The 14,278-nt window shown below is 64.6% G+C and overlaps 3 protein-coding genes across 6 annotated transcripts; 1 reads left to right on the top strand and 2 right to left on the bottom strand.

Annotated features, from left to right (window-relative positions):
- The first annotated feature begins 3 nt into the window (after nt 1-3).
- TRIM28 (tripartite motif containing 28) lies at nt 4-6,046 on the top strand. 2 transcript variants are annotated; one of them, XM_080643616.1, is made up of 15 exons: nt 4-581; nt 941-1,056; nt 1,270-1,402; nt 2,909-3,044; nt 3,122-3,238; nt 3,318-3,432; nt 3,555-3,816; nt 3,893-4,002; nt 4,093-4,129; nt 4,224-4,269; nt 4,341-4,587; nt 4,676-5,116; nt 5,206-5,292; nt 5,506-5,643; nt 5,724-6,046. In XM_080643616.1, the coding sequence occupies exons 1-15, from the start codon at nt 215-217 to the stop codon at nt 5,898-5,900; spliced, it is 2,529 nt and encodes an 842-aa protein (XP_080499742.1). In that variant the 5' UTR covers nt 4-214; the 3' UTR covers nt 5,901-6,046. The 2 variants fall into 2 exon arrangements, with proteins under 2 accessions (XP_080499742.1, XP_080499743.1); XM_080643617.1 differs by having other exon boundaries at nt 5-581; nt 944-1,056.
- Nucleotides 6,047-6,670: 624 nt separating this feature from the next.
- On the bottom strand, nt 6,671-9,086 carry CHMP2A (charged multivesicular body protein 2A). 3 transcript variants are annotated; one of them, XM_080643656.1, is made up of 6 exons: nt 8,935-9,086; nt 8,126-8,319; nt 7,303-7,482; nt 7,103-7,233; nt 6,962-7,023; nt 6,671-6,876 (listed from the first exon to the last, which is right to left on the bottom strand). In XM_080643656.1, exons 2-6 carry the CDS (start codon nt 8,291-8,293, stop codon nt 6,743-6,745), a joined length of 675 nt encoding a protein of 224 aa, XP_080499782.1. In that variant the 5' UTR covers nt 8,294-8,319; nt 8,935-9,086; the 3' UTR covers nt 6,671-6,742. The 3 variants fall into 3 exon arrangements, with proteins under 3 accessions (XP_080499782.1, XP_080499781.1, XP_080499783.1); XM_080643655.1 differs by having other exon boundaries at nt 8,126-8,341; nt 8,935-9,078; XM_080643657.1 differs by having other exon boundaries at nt 8,883-8,940.
- Nucleotides 9,087-9,564: 478 nt separating this feature from the next.
- Nucleotides 9,565-12,666, bottom strand: UBE2M (ubiquitin conjugating enzyme E2 M). The gene is made up of 6 exons (XM_080643660.1): nt 11,989-12,666; nt 10,879-10,973; nt 10,764-10,802; nt 10,550-10,653; nt 10,176-10,239; nt 9,565-10,079 (listed from the first exon to the last, which is right to left on the bottom strand). Exons 1-6 carry the CDS (start codon nt 12,095-12,097, stop codon nt 9,939-9,941), a joined length of 552 nt encoding a protein of 183 aa, XP_080499786.1. The 5' UTR covers nt 12,098-12,666; the 3' UTR covers nt 9,565-9,938.
- Nucleotides 12,667-14,278: the final 1,612 nt, after the last annotated feature.

Genomic DNA, 14,278 nt, shown 5'->3' with positions numbered 1-14,278 from the left:
GGCGGCGGCGCAACGCGAGCAGGCAGCGGCCGACCAGGCCTCGGCAGCGCCCCGCGCGCAGCGGGCGGCGTCCCAGGCGGCGGTCGGCAGCGTCGGCCTCGCGGCGGCGGCGGCGGCGGCGGCGCCGACCCAGCCGTTGGCGGCGAGCGTGTCTGCGCCTGCGCGGCGGGCCCGAGCCCCTCCTCCCCTCCTGGGCGCCCCCGGCGGCGTGTGAATGGCGGCCTCGGCGGCAGCGGCCTCGGCGGCGGCGGCGACAGCCGCCTCGAGCAGCCCGGGCCCGAGCGAGGGCTCGGCGGGCGGCGATAAGCGCGCCCCCGCCGCGGCCGCGGCTTCGACTGCGGCCCCTGCTGCGGCCTCGGGCTCGGCCTCCGCCTCGGCCTCGGCGTCGTCGCCCGCGGGGGGCGGCGGCGAGGCGCTGGAGCTGCTGGAGCACTGCGGCGTGTGCCGGGAGCGCCTGCGGCCCGAGAGGGAGCCGCGCCTGCTGCCCTGCCTGCACTCGGCCTGCAGCGCCTGCCTCGGGCCCCCGGCGCCGTCCGCCGCCAACAGCTCGGGGGACGCCGGGGCGGCGGGCGACGGAGCCGGTGAGTCCCGTCGGGCCCCTCCCCCACCCTCGGTTCTGACTGCGTGCAGATTGGGGTGTTTGTTGTAGTAAAAGGGTTCGTTCTCAGTGTGGCGTTGGTGGGGGATCGCGTCGGCGAGAGGACAGGGATGGTGACCGAGAAGCGCCGGGTCGGATCGGGTGTGAGCAGGGGGATCTCGGCCGTGCGCTGCGATGTGGGGGGAGGGGGTGTCTGCTTTCAGTTTGATGAAAGGTTTTGGCTCCTGCTGCGGGAGGGGAGGGGCCGGCCCAGCGTGGGGCCGAGGTTGGGGGCCGGTGGGGGGGGATGGGATTGTTTCCTGGCTGCGATCCTGCAATGGTTTCGTTCGTCCCTGCTCTCAGCAGTCGTGGACTGTCCTGTGTGCAAGCAGCAGTGCTTCTCCAAAGACATTGTGGAGAACTATTTCATGCGTGACAGTGGCAGCAAGGCCCCCACTGACTCCCAGGACGCGAATCAGGTTGGTCCTGCTCTAGCAACCCCAGGAGGCCTTGGCCATGGGGAGGGGCACCGGCTCCGGGACGCGGTTGCCCGCTCCAGGCTTCACTGTCCCTGCATTGGGGCTCTGGGCCGGCTGTGAAGGCCCCACCCCGCCCCACGCACCTCAAGTTTCTCGCGGTGCAACTGGGAGCCTCTCTGGTGGTGGTTTCCTGACTCTGCCTTCGCCCAGCAGTGCTGCACCAGCTGCGAGGATAACGCCCCGGCCACCAGCTACTGCGTGGAGTGCTCCGAGCCCCTGTGTGAGACTTGCGTGGAGGCGCACCAGCGGGTCAAGTACACCAAGGACCACACTGTGCGCTCCACCGGTACGCAGAAGGCAGGGGAGGCCCTGCTGTCACCCGTTGATGATGTGGTTGCAGGTGGTGGGTCCTGCAGCTTCTCTAGGGGGCAGCCCTGGAAAGGCCAGGACGGAACTGGGGCGCTGGGGCTCGGGGATGCAGGCTCCCCTGGTCCAGGTGGGAGGGGAAAGGCCCGAGGGGACCTCAGTGGGTCAGGGGCCTGCAGGGGGTTCAGGCAAGTGCCTGGTAGGGAAGCCCCAGGGAGTGGAAGAGCCCGCGGTGGAGGGATGGCAGGTGCAGACACTGAGATGAGTGTGAGGGCTTGGAAAGAGGGGCCTCCTGGACCTGGGGTTGCCTGGCACCCGGCTCAGGACTGGGGGAGAGGCCTGTGGTCCACACGCCGTGAGCCCTCAGGCCATAACCTCAGCGAGTCCTGGAGTGTTTTGTCTGTAAGGTCATCTGGGCTTCCCTCGCGAGTCTCCCCACAAGTGGCTCTTTGGTGGTTCCCCTGGCGCTTCAGCCCAGGACGGTACTTACTGGTGGGAAGAGGAGGATGGAGGTGGTGGCCTGGGAGGGAAGGGTGGCGGTCTGGGGATCCTAGGATTTAGGCCAAGGTCAGGGTGCAGGAGGAGGCAGTCCTGGCGGAGCCCAGGCCTGGTTGGTCTGTTGGGTGGGGTTGGTGTAGTTGGGATATTTATGGATTTGGGGAGGAAAGGAACAGATACCCCAGCAGCTTACTAATGGGGATAGGCTCTGAGGGGACAGGAAGGCGTCCCCTTGTTTGGGTGGGGACCCTCCCTCACAGGAAGGGGGCCTGTACCTGTCTGAGCGTCACCTCCCAGCGCCAGAGGCTGGCAAGGCTCCTTGTGGGCCTGTGCTTGTAGGAGCAGAGGGGAGGGCTCCAGGTGTGGCTCCTGAGGGAATGCTCTGAGGCCGTGGTCGGCAAACTGCGGCTCGAGAGCAACATGTGGCTCTTTGGCCCCTTGAGTGTGGCTCTTCCACAAAATACCACGGCCTGGGTGAGTCTGTTTTGAAGAAGTGGCGTTAGAAGTTTAAGTTTAAAAAATTTGGCTCTCAAAATAAATTTCAATCGTTGTCCTGTTGATATTTGGCTCTGTTGACTAATGAGTTTGCCGACCACTGCTCTGAGGGAATGCTTTGATTCCTGTGTGTGCCAGAAAGCAAGTATTCTTCGTGCTGGGGTGCCTCAGCATCCAGAGTCCCCTCCCTTGCTGGACAGAGCCAGCTGAGTGGAGGAGAAAAGGGGGGGGGGCATTGGAGATCCATCATCCTCACACTGCATCTCCTGGAGAAGCTGGAAGGGAGACTGACCTGTGTGTGTGTATGTGGGGGGGTTTGGGGCAGAGGGTTTTGAGAGCAAGGATTTGGCCTCCGGGGGCCTGTGCCTTCCCTGGCCACTGCTGCAGGGCCCTCTGGGCTTCACGAGACAGCCAGGTTTGCAGGACTGGCAGGGAAGCGAGGTCCCCGGAGCTGGAGGAGCTGAGGATGGGTCCTCATGTCCCTGTTCCCCAGGGCCAGCCAAGTCCCGAGATGGTGAGCGCACAGTGTACTGCAACGTACACAAGCACGAGCCGCTCGTGCTGTTCTGCGAGAGCTGCGACACCCTCACCTGCCGGGACTGCCAGCTCAACGCCCACAAGGACCACCAGTGAGTCCCTAGGTGGGGTGGGGGCCTGCCCTGCCTGTTCCGTGCTCAGGCCCAGGCCCACCTCTGTCTGCCCTCAGATACCAGTTCCTGGAGGATGCCGTGAGGAACCAGCGCAAGCTCCTGGCCTCGCTGGTGAAGCGCCTCGGGGACAAGCATGCCACGCTGCAGAAGAACACCAAGGAGGTTCGCAGCTCGTAAGTGGATGCCAGGGCCACGGGGCGCCCCAGGGAGCATCTGCCTGACCAGACCTGACCCGGCCCACCCTCCCCCCAGGATTCGCCAAGTGTCCGACGTGCAGAAACGTGTACAGGTGGATGTTAAGATGGCTATTCTGCAGATCATGAAGGAGCTGAACAAGCGGGGCCGCGTGCTGGTCAATGATGCCCAGGTATACTTGTGGGGGCGGGCCCCGGGGACAAGCACCCTCCGCTGGCGGCCCCATTCTTGTGTGGGGAGGATCCTGGCCCTCTTTCCTCCTGACACCCCCCCCCCCCCGCGCCCCCTGCGCAGAAGGTCACAGAGGGGCAGCAGGAGCGCCTGGAGCGGCAGCACTGGACCATGACCAAGATCCAGAAGCACCAGGAGCACATCCTGCGCTTCGCCTCCTGGGCTCTGGAGAGCGACAACAACACGGCCCTCCTGCTCTCCAAGAAGCTCATCTACTTCCAGCTGCACCGGGCTCTCAAGATGATCGTGGACCCCGTGGAGCCCCACGGCGAGATGAAGTTCCAGTGGGACCTCAACGCCTGGACCAAGAGCGCCGAGGCCTTCGGTGGGTCCTTGTCTCCTCTTGCTACCCTTGCCATCCCTCCAGGAGCTGGTGCCTCACGTGTGTCTCCTTCCTGCAGGCAAGATCGTGGCAGAGCGTCCTGGCACCAACTCAACGGGCCCTGCGCCCATGGCCCCTCCCCGGGCTCCAGGACCCTTGAGCAGCAAGCAGGGCGCTGGCGGCAGCCAGGTGAGCAGGGGAAGGGGCCCTGGCGAGAAGGGAGGGGCGCGTGGTCCTCTGGGACACCTGCCCACTGAAGTCTGATCTGCTTTGTTGCAGCCCATGGACGTGCAGGAAGGCTATGGCTTCGCGTCAGGTGAGTGGGTCTGGTCTGTGGTAGGTGGGAGAGCTCCAGTGCGCCAGCTCCACCCACCCGCCCGCCCACCGTCTCCCCTCTGTCTTCTGAGCAGATGACCCTTACATGAGTGCAGAGCCCCACGTGTCCGGCATGAAACGGTGAGTGTGGCTGTCCTTTGGAGCCGGCTGGCATAGGGATGGGGGTGTTCACGCCAAGCTGCCACCCACAGGTCCCGCTCAGGTGAGGGTGAAGTGAGCGGCCTCATGCGCAAGGTGCCCCGCGTGAGCCTCGAGCGCCTGGATCTTGACCTCACAGCTGACAGCCAGCCGCCAGTCTTCAAGGTCTTCCCAGGCAGCACCACCGAGGACTACAACCTGATTGTCATTGAGCGCGGGGCTGCAGCTGCTGCCGGGCAGCCGGGGACTGCGCCTGGCACCCCTGGTGCCCAGCCCCTGCCTGGCATGGCCATTGTCAAGGTGAGCCTGTCCCCAGTTGGCCGTGGCTGGTAAATAAACGACCTCTGCTGAGGCCTGCACCCTGCTGAACCCCAGCATCTCCTTCCAGGAGGAAGAGACAGAGGCTGCCATCGGCGCCCCGCCTGCCACCGAGGGCCCTGAGACCAAGCCCGTGCTGATGGCTCTGGCGGAGGGCCCCGGTGTGGAGGGCCCCCGCCTGGTCTCCCCCAGTGGCAGCACCAGCTCTGGCCTGGAGGTGGTGGCTCCAGAGGGCACCTCAGCCCCAGCTGGCGGCCCCGGTGCCCTGGATGACAGCGCCACCATCTGCCGCGTGTGTCAGAAGCCAGGCGACCTGGTCATGTGCAACCAGTGCGAGTTCTGCTTCCACCTGGACTGCCACCTGCCAGCCCTGCAGGACGTGCCCGGGGAGGAGTGGAGCTGCTCGCTCTGCCACGTGCTGCCTGACCTGAAGGAGGAGGATGGCAGCCTGAGCCTGGACGGCGGGGACAGCAGTGGTGTGGTGGCCAAGCTCTCGCCAGCCAACCAGCAGGTGAGGGGGGGCTGTTTCCTTGGCTGCTCAGCAGCTGCATGCCCCCACCCGCAACCGTGCTCTGACGAGTCCTGCCCGACTGTCCACAGAAGTGTGAGCGCGTCCTGCTGGCCCTTTTCTGCCACGAGCCCTGCCGGCCCCTGCACCAGCTGGCTACCGACTCCAGCTTTTCTGTGGTGAGTCCTGGGCCTGGGGTGGGGCGGCCGGGCCTGGGCTGCCTGGCCTCACCGTCGGCCTGGGGCCTGCCTGGCCTCACCGTTAGCCTGGGGCTGCCTGGCCTCACCGTTAGCCTGGGGCTGCCTGGCCTCACCTTCAGCCTGTGGCCTGCCTGGCCTTACCGTCGGCCTGTGGCTGCCTGGCCTCACCGTTAGCCTGTGGCCTGCCTGTAGGATCAGCCTGGCGGCACATTGGACCTGACCCTGATCCGCGCCCGCCTCCAGGAGAAGTTGTCGCCCCCCTACAGCTCCCCTCAAGAGTTTGCCCAGGATGTGGGCCGAATGTTCAAGCAGTTCAACAAGCTGACGGAGGTGAGTCTGGAGAGCCTGGGCCTGAACGGGGCTGTGGGGCTGGGTGAGAATGGGAACCCACCTCCCGACTCTGTGCCCAGGACAAGGCAGACGTGCAGTCCATCATCGGCCTGCAGCGCTTCTTTGAGACGCGGATGAATGAGGCCTTTGGTGACACCAAGTTCTCTGCTGTGCTGGTGGAGCCCCCACCGCTGAGCCTGCCTGGTGCCGGCCTGAGCGCCCAGGAGCTGTCCAGTGGCCCTGGCGATGGCCCCTGAGCCAGCTCAGCCTGGGTGTGTCCCGTCAGCCCTGCCCTTCCCCTCTGGTGGTCTGGCTCCGACTCCTTGGTAGCCCCATTTCCTGGCCCCTCACAATAAGGTTTTTACTTCTGTGGATTTAATAAAAACTTCACAAGTTCCTCGTGTATTGATTGGTGGGGGCAGTTTTCCTGGGCCTGATCTCTGCCAACATCTATCCCTCTCAAGCTCTGGTGGGCTGAGTAGGATGGGGCCACTTGTTCCCAGCTGTTATGATGTCCAGAGTGGCAAGAGCATCCCTCTTGGCCCTGGTGATAGAGGAGCACCCCATTGTTTGGGGGGGCTCACACACTGGAGGTTTTAACAATCTGAGCTTGGGCTGGCTCCTGTTGGCCAAGCTGAGTTGGCCCTCTATATGTACCTGGCAGACAGGGCTCAGCTTCTCCCTGGAGCTGGATAGTGTGGAGGCCCAGGTCCTGGAAGCCTGGAAGGGGTTAGTGCCAGCTTTGGGCAAACTATGGCCTGCAGGCCGGATCCGGCTGTTCTATCCGGTTCTTTTGCTCTCCCCTCTGCTCCTTTACTTTGAATTTATATTAGTTCACACAAACACTCCATCCATGCTTTTGTTCCGGCCCTCCGGTCCAGTTTAAGAACCCATTGTGGCCCTCGAGTCAAAAAGTTTGCCCACCCCTGGTTAGTCCATCCCTGTCCTCCCTGACCAGCCCTGAGTGACTCCTGCCCAAGGGATTCCAGTCTGGCCCACACTAGGCCAGTCACACAGGTCCAGGGACTAGTGTCCAATCATTTTTATTGTAGAAAGGGTACAGGGAGATGGCCCCTGGGGGCCCGGAGCAGTCACAGGGTCAGTCCCTCCGCAGGTTCTTGAGCCGTTCCTCCAGGTCTGCATCGGCATCCACCAGGGCCGAGGCCGAGGCCGCCGCCTCCGCTTTCTTCCCACCAGCAGCCACACTGAGGGAGCCCCCGGTGGAGGGGAGGTCTGTAGGGAGAGGGGGTTGGAGCCCTGTGAGCAGCAATCCCGAGGGGGGTGGGTGGGGTCAGGGCCCAGGGCTGCAAGCACTCACTGGATAGTTCATCTGTCAGGCTCAGTCCCAGCTCATCCAGGACCTGGGACACCACAGCATCACTGGGGGAGGAAAACTCGAGGGTCAGTCCCCTGTGAGGGCCAGGCCTTCATTCCCTCCTCCCACCTGGGGTCCGCAAACCTCTCCTCTTCATCCTCCTCGTCTCCCATGGCATCATCGATGGCATCGTTCATCATCTCCTCCTTCATGTCCATGATCTCTGCCTGCCTCTCAAATTCCATCATGATCTTCTGGATCTGGGGCAACTTCAGCTGCAATGGGGGGAGGGTGAGCATGGTCCTGAGGTGTGGGGGCAGTGAGGGGGATGGGGAGAGACGCACCTGTCTGTTCATGGTGCCCATGGCCTTGGTGACACCCTTCATGGCTTGCGCCATAGAGTTGTTGGACTTGAGTGTCTGGATCTTGAGGGACACAGCCTGGATGTTGGCCCGCATCAGCACAAACTTGCGCACATAACGGCGTGTGCGCACCAGGTCCTTGGCCATGATGCGCACAGCATCCTGAGGGGACAAAGGTGGCAGGGAGCCACCGGTGGAGGGGGTTCCGTGGAGAATCGATACCACTGCTCTCAACAGCCACTCCACGGCTCCTCTAGGCTTCTCACTTCTGACCCTGTGTCTGAGGTTCCCCCTTAACAACACCAATTCATTCCCGCGTTTCCATGTGGCCAAGGATCTGCCACCCTTTCACCTCACCACAGGCCTGACCCTCAACTTACTCCAAGCTCAGCTGTTGATGCCCCAAACCCCTTCCTGGCCTTGCCCATATCCCACCGCACCCCAGCTGCTCAGGCCCCAACGCCTCAGCCACCACAGGCTCTGCTCACTCGCTCAGGCAGGGTCCAGCCTGCAGGTCAGTGTCCAGGCTGTGTCTCCTGCCATCAACCCTTCCCCTGAGCACAGGTCACTTCTCATCTGCCATTTGCTGCCTGGATCACACCTCTTCATCTTCATTCCTCAAGCTTTGCCTCCGGTATCACCTCCAGGGAGGCAGCCTCATTGGCCCCCAGACTAGGGAGCCCGCTCACTCTTCCCTCCACTTGCCTGAAAGCACCTGCCTCTGGAGTCCTGTCCGGCTGCTGGCCGCCCTCAGCAGTGCCTGAGCGCTCGCCCTGCGTCCCAGCCTCTGCCCCACTGAGCTCACCATCTGGCCCTGCTTGGCCATCTTCTTGATGTCTGCGATGATTTTCTTCTCCTGGGTCTCTAGCTTCTGCCGCTCACGGTCCAGCTCCCGCATGGCGCGGTTCAGCGCCCGCTGGTTCTGTCGCAGCAACTCCTCCGGCGTTTTTCGGCGCCCAAACAACAGGTCCATGGCGGCGGCGGGGCCCGCCCCTGGGCCTGGGGCAGGTGGGAAGCCTAGCTGCGGTCGGCATGGGGCCCAGAGAGGTGGCACAGGCAGGAGGGAGTGTTCAAAACGGGAAGGGGGAACGGAGAGGAGGCGTGACTAGAAAGCCAAAAGCGCGCGGCCGAAGTACGGGGGTCCCCCAGGGGCAGAGGGGACAGCAGGCTGAGGACGATCACAGCGCGCCCACGCCAGCCCCTCTCCATCAGCGCCCCGGACGCTCAAGGCCGCGGAACCCTGCAGCGGGGGTGACGCCGGCTGTCTCTGAGGGAGACTGGAGGTGGACGGTTGGGGGTCCCCTGGATGCTAGGGTCAGGGCAGAAGTGGGGGGTCCTCACGGGAGAGCAAAATACGTGGCGGCCCAGAGTGCCAAGCTGACAGTGTATCCGATCGGGAGACCCTGAACGCTAAGGAAACCGGCTGCGGAGAGTAAACCTGGGGGGCGTCCGGGGCCTCTGTACACCAACGCGGGGGTGGGGCCCTGTGCACCGCGAACGAGGCGGCGACAGGCGCCCCGACAGGGAGGCCAGGGTCCCGGGAAGGGCGAGGCCCCTCGTACCTGGCCGCCCACGCGCCCAACCGGGACCCGAGGCCTGGTAGGGGCCACTCACCGAAGCTGGGACGGGAACCCGCTTCCGCTTCCGGGTTAAGAGCCTCTCGCTCGAATCCCGGGAGCGCCCACCAACGACAACCCCTCGGTTCAGTCGCCTCTGTCGCCGCCGCCGTTTCCGGATTAAACGACCTGACGTCGCAGGCCCCGCCCACCCCCGGAAGGCGGGGAGGTGGTAAAAACACGCACGCGCTTTGCAGCTGGCCGGCGCCCAGGCGCATGCGCACTAGTCCCCATTTCCCCGCGCCGGGCCGGAGGGTGTGCACAGGTTTGCCCTGGTGGAGCCACGCCCGGAGTGCGGGACCCGCAGTCCTGCATCCCGCCACACCACGCACTGGAGGGTCAGTTAATTCAAGGAGCTCGGACTCCTCCCTGATGTTTACGGCTCTCAGGCACCTGGTAGCAGCAGGCAGGGTCCCCCCCTAGCATACCCACGGCAGAGGGGCGGGGGTGGAGATGGTGCGGACTTTCTGGTAGGTGGCTTACTAGACAGCCAGCCAGGCAGCCACTGGTAGCTGGGCTCCGCCCCCTTCTCACCACGGAGTGGAATCGCCCCACCCAGCCCCCAGGAGCCAAGGTGGACGGACATCGCCTGCCCCTCCCGCCCCACAGAAGGAAGAGGCGGAGGCCATGCAGTAACATTCCCCTTTAATAGCCTGGTGGGACCTCCAGTGGTGGAGGAATGGGGTGGCGGGCCCCCAGCCACCCAGTCCCCTTGGCCACCCACCCCAGAGCCCAGAGTGGGAGGCTGTATGGCACCCAGCGGGGGGCTACACAAGCCAATTCATTTCCCATCGCTGAGCGGGTCGGGAGGAGGCAGCTCCGACCTTAATCACATGGTGGTTAAAAAAAAATAACTAGGAGCCGGTGACAGGAAGGGGAGGCAAGGCTAGGGCATGGAATTACCCCACCTGCGGCCCCAATCCCCCCACCTGTGGCCCCCAATAAATATTTGCAGGGGACGCCGGGGCTGGTGGCCCTGGCAGGGGTGGGTGTGCGCCGACCCTATTTCAGGCAGCGCTCAAAGTAGGTGGAGCCGATGTAGCCACCTCGCATGGAGCGCTGCACGTTCTGCTCAAACAGTCGTCGGTTGTTCTGCAGGACCTCAGCAGCTTCCTTGTTGAGTGGGTCTTCGGGGTTGGGCTCCTGTGGCCAGTATGAGTGTGGGGGGGGGGGGCGGTCAACAGGCCTGAGGGGCAGAGGGGCCAACCTCTCCAAGCCCTACCCACCACCCCTACTCACCAAGAAGAGATACTGCAGGCCATAAATTATGGAGTTTATCGTAAGGACTGGCTTCCAGTCCTCTCTGTGGGCAGAGAGCATGAGGTTCAGGGGCCGGTGGGTGGGTGGATGCCACAGGCCCTGCTAGGACTGGACAGGTCAGGCTCAGGGCACAGGACAGTGTGGCTTTGAGGTTGGGGGGAGGGCGCACACAGAGCAGCACAGGCCAGGGAGAAAGTCAAGGTCAAGCCACAAGGAAGAAAACAAATGCAGAGACACAGGGACAGACCATGGGGGGGTGGGGGGAGGAAAGGGATGGACACCGGTTCAGTGCAAGGCCGTGAAGGGGCCTGGCCGGCAGGGCCGGGGAGACCAGGGGAGGGCCAGGCCTTCACCTGAGGATGTTGAGGCAGACGTTGCCCTCGAGGTCAATGTTGGGATGATAGACCATCGTCTCACACTTCACCTTGGGGGGGTCATGCGGGTAACCCTGGCCCACCTGGCTCCGGGAAAAGAGGGGAGGTGGACAGGTGCCCCAGCAGTGTCCGGCTGGGCCTCAGCTGTTGCCTCCTCAGCCCCGGGAGCCACCCCTGCCCACCCGAGACTCACCTTAAAACTGAACACAAACTTCCCGCTCTTGTAGAAGCCCTGCGAGGGAAGAGAAGAGGAAGGCCTTAGAGCGCCATCCTGCAGGGCCTGGGTGTCCCGCGGGGTGCGTCCTCACCTCATCAGGACAGATAACCAGCTTGAAGTTAAGGAGGTCGTCCGGGTCCGAGAAGCTGATGTCACAGGTCTTGGGCAAGTTCAGTTCGTTTATGTCTGGGTTTGTACAGCAGAGAAGGGGAACCAAGAGAGGCAAGGGGAGGAGAGAGGAGGGTGGTTCAGCAGGCCCCATGGTCTCCTCCTGGACCCTGGGGCTCTGTCCTGGGCTGTGCCTCACATCCCCAACCCTCTCCCTGCTTTCCCCTCCCCAGTCTCCAAGCAGGATCTTCTGGATCCACAGCACACTCCAAACATGCAAATTCAATGGTGCCCGTGGCCTAGCATCTGCAGCAGGATAAACTCCAAGCCTTCTTCACCCACAGCCCGGAATCCCTTTACTCAACAGCTAGGCCCCCCAACCCAGCTCCTAGCAGCCCCCACTCCCAAGTGTTCCCCCAAAGCCTCTGACTACCTCAAACCCTAGGATCCGCAGCCATAACCCATTTTCTAGTAGACTCTGCTAGTCCCCACCTGTCCACCCAAACCCAAGGACCCTGCCCCTCATACCCTAAATCGTCCCTTCACCAATCCCGGGTCCCAACCATCCATCCTGTCACCCCAAACCCGTGAGTCCCCAGCCTCCCACCCTCTACCACTCTTGTCTGATTCTCTCTGGTACCCACTATCCCTTCCTCCTCCACCTGTCACCCGAACTCAGACCACATGAATCCCAAGCCCTGAAACCTCCTCCGCCCCATCTGACTCTCATGTCCCAGGGACCCCAGCATAACACACGAAATCCCTGCCCACTGCTCTCCCCATCTGCTCTGCCTGCCATCCAGGTTCCCGCCTGACCCCCAGCTCAGTCCCCAGTACCAAACGCCTGGCTTTCTGAATATCCTGAATGCCCCATCCGGGGCCCCCAACCTCTGAAACCGCGGTGACTGCATTACCCCACCTCTGATCCTCCATCACCTCAAAGCCCAGGCCCTGACCTCCGACCCGCTACATCCACGGCCTCTCAATCTCTGACACCACCGACCCCCGGCGAGCGCAGTACCCCACTCCTGGCTCCCTCGTCGCCCCACCCCAGTCCCGGACTTCCGACCCCACCCCACCTCCCGACCCCTACCCTTCTGGATCCGCAGCTGCGCCGCCGACGCTTTCTTGCTGCTGCCCTTGGTGCCGCCCGCCGACTCCTCCTCCTTCTTCTGCTGCTTCAGCGAGAACAGCTTGATCATCCTGCTGCTGCCGCCGCTGCCGCCGCGGGGCCCGGGACCCCGGCCACCCGGCCCCCCGCCGCTGCCCGCGCCGCCTCCGCCACTCGGACCGGCCGACGCGGCCTCCTCCGCTGCTGCCGCGGCCCGTCCGGCCTGCCGCGCCGCTCCGCGCCCACAGCGCGGCCCGCGTCGGCTCCCGTAGTCCGGCTCCGGCCTGGCCCGGCGCCTCGGCCTCGCTCGGCGGTACTCGGACCGACTCGGCTGTCCTCGGCCCGCTCGCCCCGCCCCCACCGGCCGCTCCCTCCGCCCCCTCGCCCGCTCCGGTCTCTCAGGCCCAACAGCGGACGCGGGCTCCCTGGGCCGCACCGCCTGTCCGCTCCCTCGCTCCCTCCGTGAAGAGGATGCGGCTCGAGGTGAAAGGAGGCGGTGGCGACCGCAGTGGTGGCGGCCGTGTACTGGAGGAGGCCGGCTTCCGCGGCAGCAGCGGCTTCGGAGCGGAGGTCCGCAACGGCCTCGGGCGCCCCAGCACTTCGGATATTTCCGCCTCCAGTCCGCACTTCGGCTCTTCCCGCCCGGCCTGCGCTGTGCGCCTGCGCAGCCGCCGCGGTCCCCGCCCAGCGTTGGTCAGCGACGGGGCTGAGTTCGGGTTCCTTCGGCTGGGCTCGAGTATTTCCGCTCGTGCGGGGCGTCCCTCGGTCACTTCCGGGAATGTTCGCGGGTCCTGGCAGGAGACGGTGTCGCCGCCATCTTTAAGTGGGGCAGTCCGCTTCGCTAGCGGTCCGGCCATTCCCACTGGCCCTAATGCAGACCGCGGCGGGGGGTGGTCAAGGGAGGCCCTGGTCCCGGAGGTCACAGACAGGGGCAAGGTGATGCCGGGGCCGGGGCCTGGGGTGAGGCCACGGGTGTTGTCCGTAGGGTACGGGGTGGAGCACCCTCATGTCCCATCGCAAACCCCAACCACCTGCTCGCGGAGATTCTAGTTGAGCTTAAAGTAACTAAACATGTAATTGCACCAGAGAACGGTCAGCACCGTGAAGTGTAAAGCGGGGGATCTTGGGGGGCGGGGCCGCCTCGGCGTGGGTCCGGGGTTCCCGCGGCGCCGCCACGGGCGTGGTGGGCGGGCCCAGCTTCTCCCCCCCAGTCACAGCTCCGCTTGCTCCGGAGGGCGGGAGGCAGCGGCGTGAGTGGTTCTGCCATTTCCGGCGTCACCGCGGGAACCTTCGGGCCGGTGAGGAGGTAGGTCGCGAGGGCAGGACCGGGGTGGGCAGCTCTAGCGGCGCTTCCCTTTTGTGGGAGACGCAGCCCCGCCGGTCCCAGGCGCGCGGTTCTCAGCTCGGCGCAGTGGCCCTGACGCCCCCCTTCTCCTGGGACGGACCGGCGTCCACCCCATACCCTTCCTCAACCCAGCGAGTTGCCGCCGGCCTCTGCGAAGGCTCTGCCCCGTGAGTGCCGGTACCCTCGGCGCCCGGGCCCCGTGGACTGACCCCAGCTGTATTTCTGCAACTGCTCCTCCTTCCGGCCTCCCGTTCTCAATGCCGCCGACCCACATGCGCCCTGCAGCCCCCTGGCCGCCCCAGTCTCGCGTCCCCAGCACCCTCTCTTGAGCCCCAGGAGAGCTGATTGCTGGGGTACACGCCGGCGTTCTCGGGCTGCAGACAGGACTGGTCCTGGGAGTCGGGGCGCCTCCAGACTCGGCCCTTTCCCTCTGTCCCTTCCTCTCCGTTCCTGTTAGCCGCTCTGCTCTTGTCGTTTTGGCCTCCTCGCGAGGTGGATGGCCATCTTTTTCCAGCCGAAGTCTCGGCGGGGGTTCCTTTTGGCCAGCCTGGCCGGTAGCTGAGGCCCCTCTGGGCATAGGGTGTAGGTTCCTGGGAGAGGTGACGCTGGACTGGCCAAAGCTGGACTGGTGTGGTGCCTAACATCGTGGCTTAGACTCAACCGCGCAAAAAAATTCTGTGTGAAGGAGGCCGTGGGGGCTGGACCGGGGAGGGCGGGGCCGAACTGAGGCAGGGGCTGGATCGGAAGTGGTGCAGTGGTCTTCTTTGTCACCCCTATGGCCACCCACGTGGCCGAGGGCACAGGTGGTTTGCCTGCGGAGGGGCCTGCAGCCTCAGGGAGGCAGCCAGCGCTTGGCACATGCACAAGCCCCGAGGGAAGCTGGGGCCACAGCCTTGAGGGGAGGGCGGAACACGACGGGAGTGCAGC

The sequence above is a fragment of the Plecotus auritus genome, assembly GCF_963455305.1.
Source record: "Plecotus auritus genome assembly, chromosome: 10".
Lineage (NCBI taxonomy): Eukaryota > Metazoa > Chordata > Mammalia > Chiroptera > Vespertilionidae > Plecotus > Plecotus auritus.
This window is presented reverse-complemented; position numbering and strand designations above follow the sequence as displayed.